Source organism: Oncorhynchus nerka, linkage group LG22, assembly GCF_034236695.1.
Source record: "Oncorhynchus nerka isolate Pitt River linkage group LG22, Oner_Uvic_2.0, whole genome shotgun sequence".
NCBI lineage: Eukaryota > Metazoa > Chordata > Actinopteri > Salmoniformes > Salmonidae > Oncorhynchus > Oncorhynchus nerka.
In genome coordinates this window covers 64,562,680-64,577,059 of record NC_088417.1, presented here as the reverse complement: position 1 = coordinate 64,577,059, position 14,380 = coordinate 64,562,680, and the positions used below count along the sequence as shown (strand labels likewise).

At 43.2% G+C, this 14,380-nt stretch overlaps 1 protein-coding gene across 1 annotated transcript in view; it reads left to right on the top strand.

Annotated features, from left to right (window-relative positions):
* The first annotated feature begins 4 nt into the window (after positions 1-4).
* The window catches only part of LOC115104661 (collagen alpha-1(XXVI) chain-like), a 48,364-nt gene continuing 33,988 nt past the window's right edge, over positions 5-14,380 (top strand). The window contains exons 1-3 of the mRNA XM_029626013.2: positions 5-437; positions 1,172-1,294; positions 2,344-2,447. Coding sequence (XP_029481873.1) covers positions 277-437; positions 1,172-1,294; positions 2,344-2,447 — 388 coding nt within the window. The 5' untranslated portion in view covers positions 5-276. The remainder of the gene's footprint in view (positions 438-1,171; positions 1,295-2,343; positions 2,448-14,380) is intronic.

The window sequence follows — 14,380 nt, the reverse complement described above, 5'->3', positions numbered from 1 at the left end:
CGCTCAGACGCTGCTGCAGACAGACAATCCCTCCAGACTTGGAAGGCAGAAGCCTAGCAACACGACAAAGGCGGTGACTGGGAGAACAGTAGGTTCCAGAATGTCTCACGACGTTGCAAATGTATATGGTATTCGTTTACTTTAACGATATATTAGGACGATATATTTGTGCGCGGCGGCTTTGACTTCCGAGACGCACGTCTCCAAACTTTGTCCACTTCAAAATACAGGTAGTGTTCAACCTCTCACTCGAACAGAAACCTAAATTCTCGGACAATGACAGGTTCAATCATTTTTAGCATTCTCTGTATTTGGATGTTTTCACCCAGTCTGTCACGAGGGACCGGGTTTATCTATCAGTTTCCAGGTGTGACATTGCAACGCATCCACACTGAACACACCGCTGGACCCCCTGCAGGCACCAATGCGGCTCGCAGGTAAGTGGACCTCAAGCAAATATTCATCAGAGAAGTGATTATGAGTTCAAGTTGTTGTTCAATGTTAAACAGCTACTGATGTGTAGAAATATACCTTTTTACATAGTTATCAACCCTGTTGAAGTTGTATGCTACAATGCATGAGCTTGTGCGTTGACTTTAAACAAAAGTATAACTGGTACAACTATTTTCTTGCCCGCTAAGAATAACGAAGTGAAGTACTGGCAATAATGGAAGAAAGTATTAAGATGTGGTTCTGGGTTTGGATTGGAATGGATGAATGGAGCAGACGTTCAAGTTGCACATTGCTGCCAAATTGAATACTCTCTCTTAGTATGTGAATTGCCTCTCAGCTCCAGTTTATGACACTATAAACAACTTTATTTCCAATTTCACATCCCCACATCCTTTTATTGTCTAGATTTGGCTTGATACACCAAACTTCTCAATTGACAAAAGCAGACTGCCCAGAGAGTTGTCCTTAATAATGATGAATAGGAAAAAAATGTTTGGTTTATTATTCAAAGTTAAACGGAAAAATGTTTTTGACTGCCTTGTATTTTGATCACCATCTCCCAGATACCATGCACGCACACACACACACACGCACACACACGCACACACACACACACACACACACACACACACACACGCACGCGTGCACTAAAACTAAAACACACTTAAACACATACACACGCACTAAACCTTTGCCTCCCTATGGTCTCCTTTGGTAGGAACTGGTGTCAGTACACAGTGTCGAAGACTGTGTCATGCCAGGTGCACAACGGGACAGAGAAGCTGGTACAGCGTATGTTTCAGAGTTGCCGGTGGCCGGGACCCTGTTCTAACCTCATCAGGTATGGTCGGCACAGTTCACTCACTCACTCCAACAGGCCCTTCATGCAGTGGAAAATACAACTTCAGACATGAGAAGTTCTGGTTTCAGAGTTGCACTGCGACCATCTCGTTTTGAGGGATAATTTACTCAAATCACTGCATGTAATTAAAAAGATCATGTGCAGTAGCCCCACAATGTCAATACACCATCAAAGAACTGTATAGATATACATCCTAATGGGTTGCAGTAGCTTACAGCCATCTTGCTGAGCCAAACGCTTTGAGGGAATGGCTACCATTTCCAGGTTTCCCTTGGTTCTCTTTAGGACAGCTATGGGTCAAGTGCCATTATACATTTTGGTGGCCTTTGCTGACAGTGTATTCTGAATCATAATTCTACATATCCTGAAGACAAAGCCATCTTGATGGAAAAGAGCAGGTCATTGATTCTGGTTTCAGTTCAGCTGGCCAAGAGTCTGGCCAGACGTTGCACAGGGGTCATGATTATGGTGTTTGTATATTTGTAGCCTAAAGAGTCCTTAATGTCATCCAGCTTTGACTGCAGACAGTCTAATGACTGATTATTAAGCCTCATGGAAATATTATTTGTTTGTTGATTGAAGAAGGCAGATTTACTCCCTCGACCACCACACAGAGCAACAAGTCATCCACCATTAAGGCATATGAATATGATTTTTCCCATTCCAGTATTCCCAGGTCTGCCATTGCTCCTAGAACAGACACTAATGTAAGACCATAGCCATGTATTATATAGATGTGTGTGATTTGCAACTGTTTGGTTATTTTATGTCTTTGGGATCCATCCAGAAAGACTACTTTAGTGGGTTCCCTGTATTCGGTCATAGTGTTAAGCTTGGATCGGCATTGTTATTTTATCCCTATGTTATAGACAGGTTCAACATCTTTTGATTTAGTTATTCCCGTGTAAAGAGGTCCATGTATTCTCTCTTTTGTCTGCTGTTAATGTTACTGAAATCATTGTAAAGGCCTCTAATTATATCCGTGAAGTGAACATCTGCCCCAGTTAGTGACTATGCTCTGCTTTCAGTTACAGGACCATTGTCCGGCCCACATACATGCTAACGTATCGCCAGGTGACGGCGTTGGAGTGGAGGTGCTGCCCAGGCTTTATGGGCGACAACTGCAGAGAGGGTGAGTACTCTACCTGTGTTGTCTGTCTGTCTGTCTCTGTCTGTCTGTCTGTCTGTCTGTCTGTCTGTCTGTCTGTCTGTCTGTCTGTCTGTCTGTCTGTCTGTCTGTCTGTCTGTCTGTCTGTCTGTCTGTCTGTGTCTTTCTTTCCTTCTTTCACACTCAGAGAACTGGTGAGCTGGAGGTAGAAATGACACAAGGGCACTGCAGTCAAAACTGTAGTCCCATTGTGTACCCATTCATCCTAAACTCCCTGCTATGAATGACATCAAAATCACAGACTGAAAAGCAATTATTTTACTAGGCAAGCCAGTTAAGAACAAATGTTTGTTTTCAATGACAGCCTAGGAACAGTGGGTTAACTGCCTTGTTCAGGGGCAGAATTACAGATTTTTACCTGGTCAGCTCTGGGATTTGAATTTGCAACCTTTTGGTTACTAGTCCAACACTCTAACCACTAGGCTACCTGCCGCCCCAGGCTGAAAAACAATGGCTGATCATCACCCTCTCATGCTCTGTATTCTTGGCTTGGCATTTTGTTTTTGTGGTTTGTTTTGTTTTGTTTATTGAATCTCCTGACTGTGGTGTATGGAAGACAATAGATAGGGATAGTCACTGAATCAAAAGCTCAACTTGGCTCTAAATGACAGATTATACTTACTGGTCCTCCCTCTTGGTTGGACTCACTGTTCGGCTTCTTCTTGGGAAAAGGTTCCTTATTGTAACTTAATGGACCAAGACATTGTGTTTTCTCTGTTCTCGTGTCACCGATATGAGGATTCAGATTTATGACTGGTGTCTGATACAGAGAACATGGCTCTGCTCCCCAGTTCAGACTGTAGCTATGTTGAACATAGGATTGATGACCCTCCTCTGTGCTCTGAGGAGTCAACTTACTGAAGGAAAGCATATGTCATGAAGATGTGAAATGATTGTTAATGGCGCTGTATCATTCGTGGGGGACGACATGTTTACTTGTTTCTGTCTGTATGCACTGCTATCTATCTTTTATATCTTGATGTTCCAGTGGCTACCTGATTATGATGCTGCACTCTATCCTTCAATTGTACCAAAAACAGTATGTTGTTGTCATATTTGTGAGGCATTGTGCGGTGACCATAGAGAATGATAGAGGACTCTAGGGCCCAAAAGCTTCTTTTTAGCATGGGCAGCGCCATTGAGGACATTCACCATTTTGAAGTAGTCAACTGGGTGGGACTTCCTATGGGTTAAGGAAGGAGCACATAATTCCATCCAGGTCATCAAGAGGGATCAACCAATGAATAATACTTGTGAATAAACATTCCATAACAGGTTGCCGTCAATCGCCAACCTTGGCTTTATATGCACCCTTTCAGTTTGTTTACCAACTCATAGAAGGAGTAGAAGAAGAAAATGGACGACTTACTTCAAAATGGAGATGGCCTCAATGGCGTTGCCCGTGCAGTCACAAACGCCATAATGAGACAGATACAATGAAGAGTCCTCTATCAATCTCTATGGCAATGACACACACAAGTACATTCACACATACACACACCCCTCCACATACTGTCTGGAGAGGGGCCTCTCCCTGACTGGAAGTGCTTTCCCTGTGAATGGGTAAACAGAGCCAGACGGTTGTGGAGTGGGGCGACCCTCGGGAAAGTGAACCCCCTGGCCCTACTGGTCTGTTCTACTGAGAGCCTTGTTTTGGTTTCAGGGGAACCAAGGTCATCCGCTCCAGCTGTTGTTAATGCACCAAACCCCCCTACCCAAACTCTCTCTCTTTCTACCTCTCCCCTGTTAGAGTGGATGCCTTCACAGGGCAGACTAGGATCCCCTGGGATTGGCTGTTTCAGGGCAGGAAGCTCAGCTCTATCACACACACACACACACACACACACACACACACACACACACACACACACAAATAGCTTCACTTAACATTCACCTACAGTAAATCATGTAAAACTGTCATTGGGAGATTTGCGTGAATCTCAAGCACCCGTTACAAATTAGGATTCAGCCATGATTCTTGAACATCTGCTTCTGGCCCCGTCACCAAACATCTCCATCTTTGCAGTTATTCACATGGCTGCGGAATCCACTGGCATGGGAACTCAACCATGGCAATCAGATATCATGTCCTTCATATATGACATGATCTGTTGATTTTGGTGAAGAAAATGAGTGCTAGTCATAAAAAAAACATTTTTTCAGTTATAATTGCTGAATCAAAATGTTGAAAGGTATAAAATGTTGGTCTGGAATTCTCCAGTGTAGCCTTGTTGCAGCTTCAGGTGAAGGACCTGGCAGCAAGAGATGGGAGAGGGGTCCTGTCATGCTCAGGAGGCTGTTCTATAGAAGAACCATTTTTGGTTCCAGGTAGAACTCTTTTGGGTTCCATGTTGAATCCCCTGTGTAAAGAGTTCTACCTGGAACCAAAAATGGTTATTTAAAGGGTTTTCATATGGCGGTGGCATTGCCAGGATCATGGGTTCAATTCCCGCTGGGGCCACCCATATGAAAAAATATGCAAGCACTACTGTTATTCTCTTTGGAGAAAGGTGTCTGCCAAACAGCATACAGTATATAGGTATAAAGCATTAGAGGAAGAGGGAGATATGGAAATGCAGTGACTAGAGATTTGTAACCTGTTATTTATTCCTGGAACCATCAGCAGTTGGAGCCGTACACATTCACTGTTCACATACCCATTGCAAAACTCCAATGTGCTTTGAATGGCAAAAAAAGTTCAATGAACAAGGTGCTATTCACAGCCTCGTCTCTAGACTGTTGAAGCAAAGCACCCCAGGATCAGTGCTCGGGAGGCAATGTTATCCCTGGATAGGCAAGCCACAGTTGCAGAAGTCAGCCCACTTACTGTTGTGGCAAGAACCACATGCCTTTCCCGTCTTTACCCAGAAAGCATATGCTTCTGAGGGAAAGAAATTACATCATCTGGGGTTGGGAGGTCTCCCCCCCACTCTATCGACACAGTTGTTTCAGACAGCGTTCGCTCCCAGGGCCGTTGTGTTAATTGAAACCAGCGCGTCGTTGTTGTTTCAGGTTTGCGACTCCTCTAGAGTGAGCTCTTCCAGGTTGTCGTCATGCCGTAATGCGCTGGGCGGCGAGTGTGTCATCTAGCCTTGGTGTGTGTGTGTGTGTGTGTGTGTGTGTGTGTGTGTGTGTGTGTGTGTGTGTGTGTGTGTGTGTGTGTGTGTGTGTGTGTGTGTGTGTGCAACCTGGTGGATGTGAAAGCTGGGTCTCAGCCAGCTGTCTGTGGTAGTGCATGCACAGCTGCTGTACCCCGGATTTCACTGCTCTATGGAAACAGCCGGTTAAGAGAAGAGTCATCACGACATCCACTCTTTGGAGCCATTGGACAGGGAGCCTATTATGGGACTTTGTAAGCAAGTGTTCTCATGAACTGCCAGTCCCTGTCAAGATGAGCATGTTGCAGGCACATGGCAAGTGTCCGATTTCATAGGAAAAAATGAAAAAATATAGTTACACTGTGTAGCTTTTCAACCGTCTTCGCCAGATTTAGAAGCTGTGAAATTGCACCTGTGAAATTGTCTGGATGTGCGCGCACTAACTTCATCAGACTTTAACCAGAAGGATTCAGTCTTTGGTGGTGAAGCAGACAATAGATGTATTGTCCGTAGCAATGAGAACTGGATGTTTCAAAGGGGACATAGTTCTGCCCTTTCAAGCATCCAGTGGAACCCAGTCATAAAGGCACAGAGTCTACGAAGGTCCAGAGCCAATGGAACACACATTTTGACTCAAGCTGTCCATAATGTTGAGGGAACAAAACAGATTCTTTTTCAATCAGTTTCACAGAATTTTCTTCATATGCCATGTGCTTCCCATACTCACCCGTGTCCTTTTGAGTTCCCATCCAATCCATTGAAGGCTTCATAGTCTCTGTTAAATGTAATTTTACGTCAAAGGGGGAAAAAAATAGCATTGTGGCTGTAATATTTCACTTGACTCATATTTTTGTTCTGCTTCGATGGCTTTCATGACAGGGCCTTGAGAACGCTGCCTCAATCATTCGCTTTCCTCCACTAAAACCCAGGCTTTGTAGTGAGTTGGTATTTGCTGGATTTGGCATGATTCTTACTTGATTGATACTCCCTGGACTGTATTTTAAGTGACCATAACAAATTACTGTTGAGCAGTATTACTCGACATAAGCATATGCATTTGGTAATGCTATTATTCATGCACAATTTGTCAGAAGTCAAAAGGTTATTATTTATTACCCCGATTACAAAATGTGAGCAGGGAACTCAAGTGACCAATTTACGGTTGCTGCATTGACGTGCATTTACAGTTCCTTCAGAAAGTATTCACACCCCTTGACTTTTTCCGCATTTTGTCATGTTACAGCCTGAATTTAAAATGGATTCAATTGAGATTTTTGTCACTGGCCTACAGACAATACCACATAATGTCAAAGTGGAATTATGTTTTTTAGATATTTTTACAAAGTAATTAAAAATGAAAAGTTGAAATGTCTTGAGTCAATAAGCATTCAACCCCTTTGTTATGGTAAGCCTAAATAAGTTCAGGAGTAAAATTGTGCTTAACAAGTCACATAATAAGTTGCATAGACTCACTCTGTGTGCACTAATAGTGTTTAACATGATTGTTTAATGACTACCTCATCTCTGTACCCCACACATACAATTATCTGTAAGGATCCTCAGTCGAGTAATGAATTTCGAATACAGAGTCAACCAAAAAGACCAGAGTGGTTTTACAATGCCTGGCAAAGGGCACTTATTGGTAGACATTGAGTATCCCTTTGAGCATGGTGAAGTTAGTAATTACACTTTGGATGGTGTATCAATACACTCAGTCACTACAAAGATACAGGCGTCCTTCCAAAATCAAATCAATCAAATCAAATTTTATTTGTCACATACACATGGTTAGCAGATGTTAATGCGAGTGTAGCGAAATGCTTGTGCTTCTAGTTCCGACAATGCAGTAATAACCAACAAGTAATCTAACTAACATTTCCAAAACTACTGTCTTATACACACAAGTGTAGGGGGATAAAGAATATGTACATAAAGATATATGAATGAGTGATGGTACAGAGCGGCATAGGCAAGATACAGTAGATGGTATCGAGTACAGTATATACATATGAGATGAGTATGTAAACAAAGTGGCATAGTTAAAGTGGCTAGTGATACATGTATTACATAAAGATGCAGTAGACTAACTCAGTTGCCAGAGAGGAAAGAAACCGCTCAGGGATTTCACCATGAGGCCAATGGTGACTTTAAAATACTTAGAGTTTAATGGATGTGGTAGGAGAAAACTGAGGATGGATCAACAACATTGTAGTTACTCAACAATACTAACCTAATTGACAGAGTGAAAAGAAGGAAACATGTACAGAATAAAACAAATATTCCAAAACATGCATCCTGTTTGCAACAAGGCACTAAAGTAATACTGCAAAAAAATGTGGCAAACAATTAACTTTTTGTCCTGAATACAAGTTGTTATGTTTGGGGCAAATCCAATACAACACATTATTGAGTACCACTCCCCATATTTTCAAGAATAGTGGTGGCTGCATCATCTATCATCTAATAGGTATGCTTGTAATCGTTAAGGACTGGGGAGTTTTTCATGATAAAAACTAAACGGAATGGAGCTATGCACAGGCAAAATCCTAGAGGAAAACCTGGTTCAGTCTGCTTTCCACCAGACAGTGGGAGATGAATTCACCTTTCACCAGGACAATAACCTAAAACACAAGGCCAAATCTACACTAGAATTGCTTACCAAGATGACAGTGAATGTTCCTGAGTTGCTAAGTTACAGTTTTGACTTAAATCTACTTGAAAATCTATGGCGAGACCTGACAATGTTGTCTAGCAATGATCAACAACCAATATGACAGAGCTTGAAGAATATTTTCAATAATAATGTTGCACAATCCAGGTGTGGAAAGCTATAAAAGGCAGAAAGTCTCAGCTGTAATCACTGCCAAATATGCACCTACAAAGTATTGACTTACAGTACCAGTCCAAAGTTTGGACACACCTACTCATTCTAGGGTTTTTCTTTATTTGGATTATTTCAAGGCACACTTAACAAGCATAGCTACCACTATCAGGTATCAAGGTAGACCTAAGTGCAGACTGTGTGTGAAGTAACAATGTTTATTGTAACAACAGGGGCAGGCAAACGACAGGTCAAGGCAGGCAGGGGTCGATAATCCAGAGTAGGAGCAAAGGTACAGGACGGCAGGCAGGCTCAGGGTCAGGGACAGGCAGAGGGGCAGGCAGGCGGGCTCGGAGACAGGACAGGCAAGGGTCAAAACCAGGAGGGCGAGAAAAGATAAACTGGAAAGAGGAGCAGCTGAGACACAAAACGTTGGTAGGCTTGAACAAACAAGACGAACTGGCACAGACAGACAGAAAACACAGGTATAAATACCCAGGGGATAAGTGGGGAAGATGGGCGACACATGGAGGTGGGTGGAGACAAGCACAAGGGCAGGTGACACAGATCAGGGTGTGACAACCACAGCATTCTGCAGCGACATACCATTCCATCTTGTTGGCGCTTGGTGGGACTATCATTTGTTTTTCAACACACCTCCAGGCTGTGTAAGGGCTATTTGACCAAGAAGGAGATTGATGGAGTGCTGTATCAGATGACCTGGCCTCCACAATCCTCCGACCTCAAACCAATTGAGATGGTTTGGGATGAGTTGGACCGCAGAGTGATGGAAAAGCAGCCAACAAGTGCTCAGCATATGTAGGAACTCCTTCAAGACTGTTGGAAAAGCATGTGCAAAGAATGTGCAAAGCTGTCATCAAGACAAAGGCTACTTTGAAGAATCTCAAATATGAAATATATTTTCATTTGTTTAACACTTTTTTGGTGACTAAATTATTCCATATGTGTTATTTCATAGTTTTGATGGCTTCACTATTATTCTACAATGTAGGAAATGCTCAAAATAAAGAAAAACCCTGGAATGAGTACTGTAGATGTGTCCAAACTTTGGATTGGTACTGTATGTAAATGAGATATTTCTGTAATTCCTTTTAAATAGATTTGCAAACTATTCTAAAAACATGTTTTCACTTTGTCGTTATGGGGTATTGTGTGTAGATGGGTGAGAAAAAAGTTATGTAATCCATTCTGAATTCAGGCTGTAACACAACAAAATGTGGAATAAGTCAAGGGGGTTTGAAATACTTTCTGACGGCTCTGTATATAATGTTCCTTAGATCCACAGTTGGGAATGGACTGAGTATTTTCTTCCAGTGCATCATTAGATTATCCAGAACTCCCTACTCACCAACCAAAGGACACAAATCATCCCCATAGTGCAGAACAACCAAACAAGTGTGGATCTGAGGAGACTAAGAATAGAGACAAATACTAGAATCATTCATCTCCAAGTCCCTATAAACATTTGTATTGTTTTATCTGGAAATCCAGGAGCACAACTATTTCAGGAGAGTCTAAGAACATATTGTGAACTATTCCAGACACCCCAAAACAACCTTCAAAAAGCCACGTACCTCTCGTTTATAAACAAATAACCCACTGGGCACAGATGCCAATTAAACGTATATATGCCACATTGGTTCAATGTAATTTCATTAAAATTATGTGGAAACAACGTTGATTCAACCAGTGTGTGCCCAGTGGGAAGGCACTGACCTGGCTGACCTGAAATGTGTTGCCTGCTAAAGGGCAGCAGCCTGCGAGGCGAGGCATTGGCATGGCTCTGAAGTGTGTCTGTCTGTGTTATGCTCTGAGTGGCCGCAGACATGATTTATGGAGGGTCAGCGGGACCAGCTGGAGAGGCCTGGTCGCGTCCCTGACTTCTGTGGGCCAGCCTGGAATGCATTTGTCCACAGAAGGAATGAGACCCAGGAAAACCCGCCAAAGCCTTTGTTGTGACCAAAGGAGGGATTTGGATGATAAGTCCTTGAAAGAGAGGTCCACTTGCTTTTCCAGTATTGGCTTGAGAACATCTGGCCACTTTGCTTGGCTTAAGTTCTTCATGATCTACAGTGGAAACACTTGGTTTAAGGGGTTTTCTACTTACTTTGATGCTGTGTCTTCATTCCCACACCATTTGGAGACCAACGATATTGCAGAGGGAGTGCAATACTTTTTCATACTTTGCTATACTAAAACAAGCATGAAAATATCCTTCAATGAACTCCACAGCAACTTGTATTGGAACTTTAAGTCAAACTTATTTTTAGTGAAAAGCAAGCAGAGAGAGCAGTGCTCTGTGATTGTCTGCAGGCTACAGACACTTATCTGCGTGTTTGGTCAAATATTTGGACAGACTGAACCCCTCGGGACACGGGTTGCCTTTCTCAGAGGGAGCCCCTCTCCCAGACTCAACTCGGGTTACAGTGACCAGATTTCAGCCGTGGCTGGAGCTGCTCTCACAGGAACATGCCAACTGCTTTTGTTTTGATTCACGTCCTGCTAACTCAACCCTCCTAACCTCCCCCAACCCACCACTCCCATCCACAGACTGTAAGGCATTGAGATATCCCTGGGAAAGCACCCGTAATAGACCTCTCTCAGTGTAGTGTGGGGGTCTAGAGTCTAGACTAATATCTTAAGCTTTGTCTGTACGTGAGAGTCACAAATCATCATCACCACTCAGTGGTATGAGTCAGTGGCTTGAATTCCAGGTGCAACTAAATACCCCTCAGACTGGTAAAGTAGTGGCTAATTTAATGATGTACCGTGGCAGACACTTGGCCATGTATGTTACAGAATGATGTTTGTATAGTAGGTTCAATTTAACATCAATCACTGGCTCAGGCAATAGTGATAGTCAGATTTAGCCTTCATTTTTTAGGTCATAATGCAGAATACATTGGCAGCTTTGAATTGATTCAGTTGCTATTGACCCCATTTGAGTCGGAATGAATGTCTTTACGAAAGGTGCATTTCAGCCAAAGTCCCATAAGATATGATCAAAGGTGCGTGTTTTTCAATGTTTGCTTAACCTTTGGAAATGTGTCTGCTAGCATTTTTAGAAGTGGTCGAAATGCCTGGAATAATTGCATCCATATGGAGCCATGCAGGGCCTGCTCTCGTCACTGTGGAGCTGGCCTGTCAAAAGGAAGGGTCAGACACGGTCTGGCTAAGAGAGGGAGAGAAATACAGAATAGGAGTGGTGGTGTAATGGAGCAAGGTTAAGAGAGACTTAATATATGACCCTGGTCCAAATCCGATAGCGTCGGAATACATGATATGCAGGGTCTGCCTGCCAGTGTTGGGGTGGATGGGTGGGAGGCACCTTGACCCTGGACTTCCTCTCAAGCGAGAGCTGAGTGGGTCACTGTGACTGTGACCTCAGGTTAATCTTCCTAGTGGGTTGTCACCAGTACCTCTTGGTTGTGAGGCGGAAGCTAATTGTCTTGTCTATTCAACAGGATTTAGTTCTGTCACAATGTCAAAAAGTTAGGAAATCACTGCCTCTAGTCATGGGTATCACCTCCTGTCACACTCCAACTACAATGGACTGGGAAACAATTGCTTACTATCTTTTAAGCACACAAGAAGAGTTGTGTGTTCAATGTCAGCTGATTATTTACGAATCAGTGACATCTGCTTGTTTTCTCTTGAAGTTCTGGATTTGAATTAGAGGTCACGCAGACGCAAACATTTTAATATTTACTCAGTCTGTGTACAGTAGGTAAGGACTATTGGACAATTGACTCATTCTGATGGTCCTTTTGCTACCTACATAGTACACAGCAGGCAAGCGGTACTAAATGCCTCCAAGTGAATTCACTGCTCAGTGTGAGTGAATGTGTGCAGTATGTGTGCAGTATGTGTGCAGTATGTGTGCAGTATGTGTGCACGTTTTTAAAAACTTTGTGTGAGCATGAATTATACTGTGGCCTGTAGTATGTAGCTCCCTCTCTTCTCTTCTTCACACTCTTTGTTTCTCTCTCTCCCGATCCCATCTTTTCCTCCTGTCTCTGCCTAAGTGGACCAGTAAGAGCTGAAGATGGGAGTCAGTTCAGTAATAACCAGACTGTTAATCTGTCTGTGTGCTGTAGGGTTCCCAGACAGCAGTCCATGTAAGCCAGCACACTGTTCTCACTGCTCGTTACGTCCACAGGCACAGACCGTCGGTAACAGCATCCCTACAGCCCCTGCACCCTACCGTACTATCCCAGCCTCCACTTACCGCTATTGTATTGACCGGCTCCATAAATCAAATAGCGGCTAAAATCCCACTGCGTTTGTTTAAATCACCACTTTACTAGGTTTGTGGCACACCTAAGTCTCTCATGAGATTGTTTGGACGGCCGGGAAAAAGCCTGCTAACGAAGCTGGAGCCTGAGTCTCTGTCTGTGGTAATGACCACTGAGGAGGATATCCCCATTATAAAGCAATAAATCTGAGGCGGAACATCGTCGCTGGGTTTTGGAGATTGCCGGTGGCGAGTCTCCAGCGCTGCTAAAGCATACTGTAGCTCATCCTGCCAAAAGCAAGAGGCGTCCCTGAGCACTTACAGGACCGTGCAGTCATGGAGCCACTGATTTCTCCTCACTTGGCTTTATCGGAAAAGATAGTCTAAGGAAAACCATTGGTGGAACACGAACTGTGACCAGGAATAAATCTGAGGTTTTATTGACAATTCTTGGGCAAGAAAAGTTTGAGCCGCAACATGCAGATGGTATGTACAGTTGAAGTCGGAAGTTTACATACACCTTAGCCAACTATATTTAAACTTAGTTTTTCACAATTCCTGACATTTAATCCTAGCAAAAATTCCCTGTCTTTGGCCAGTTAGGATCACCACTTTGTTTTAAGAATGTTAAATGTCAGAATAATAGTAGAGATCATGATTTATTTCAGCTTTTATTTCTTTCATCACATTCCCATTGGGTCAGAAGTTTACATACACTCAATTAGTATTTGGTAGCATTGCCTTTAAATTGTTTAACTTGGGTCAAACTTTTCAGGTAGCCTTCCACAAGCTTCCCACAATGAGTTTGGTGAATTTTGGGCCATTCCTCCTGCCAGAGCCGGTGTAACTGAGTCAGGTTTGTAGGCCTCATTGCTCGCACACGCTTTTTCAGTTCTGCCCACACATTTTCTATAGGATTGAGGTCAGGGCTTTGTGTTGGCCACTCCAATACCTTGACTTTGTTGACCTTAAGCCATTTTGCCACAACTTTGGAAGTATGCTTGGGGTCATTGTCCATTTGGAAGACCCATTTGCGACCAAGCTTTAACTTTCTGACTGATGTCTTGAGATGTTGCTTCAATATATCCACATCATTTTTCTTCTTCATGATGCCATCTATTTTGTGAAGTGCAACAGTCCCTCCTGCATCAAAGCACCCCCACAACATGATGCTGCCACCACCGTGCTTCACGGTTGGGATGGTGTTCTTCAACTTGCACACCACCCCCTTTTTCCTCCAAACATAACAATGGTCTTTATGGCCCTTTTTGTTTCATCAGACCAGAGGACATTTCTCCAAAAAGTACGATCTTTGTCCCCATGTGCAGTTGCAAACCATAGTTTGGCTTTTTTATGGCGGTTTTGGAGCTGCGGCTTCTTCCTTGTTGAGCGGCCTTTCAGGTTATGTCGATATAGGACTTGTTTTACTGTGGATATAGATACCTTTGTACCTGTTTCATCTAGCATCTTCCCAAGGTCCTTTGCTGTTGTCCTGGGATTGATTTGCACTTTTCGCACCCAAGTACGTTCATCCCTAGGAGACAGAACCCGTCTCCTTCCTGAGCGGTATGACGGCTGCGTGGTCTCATGGTGTTAATACTTGCATACTATTGTTTGTACAGATGAACGTGGTACCTTCAGTCGTTTGAAAATTGCTCCCAAGGATGAACCAGACTTGTGGAGGTCTACAATTATTTTTTTGAGGTCTTGGCTGATTTCTTTT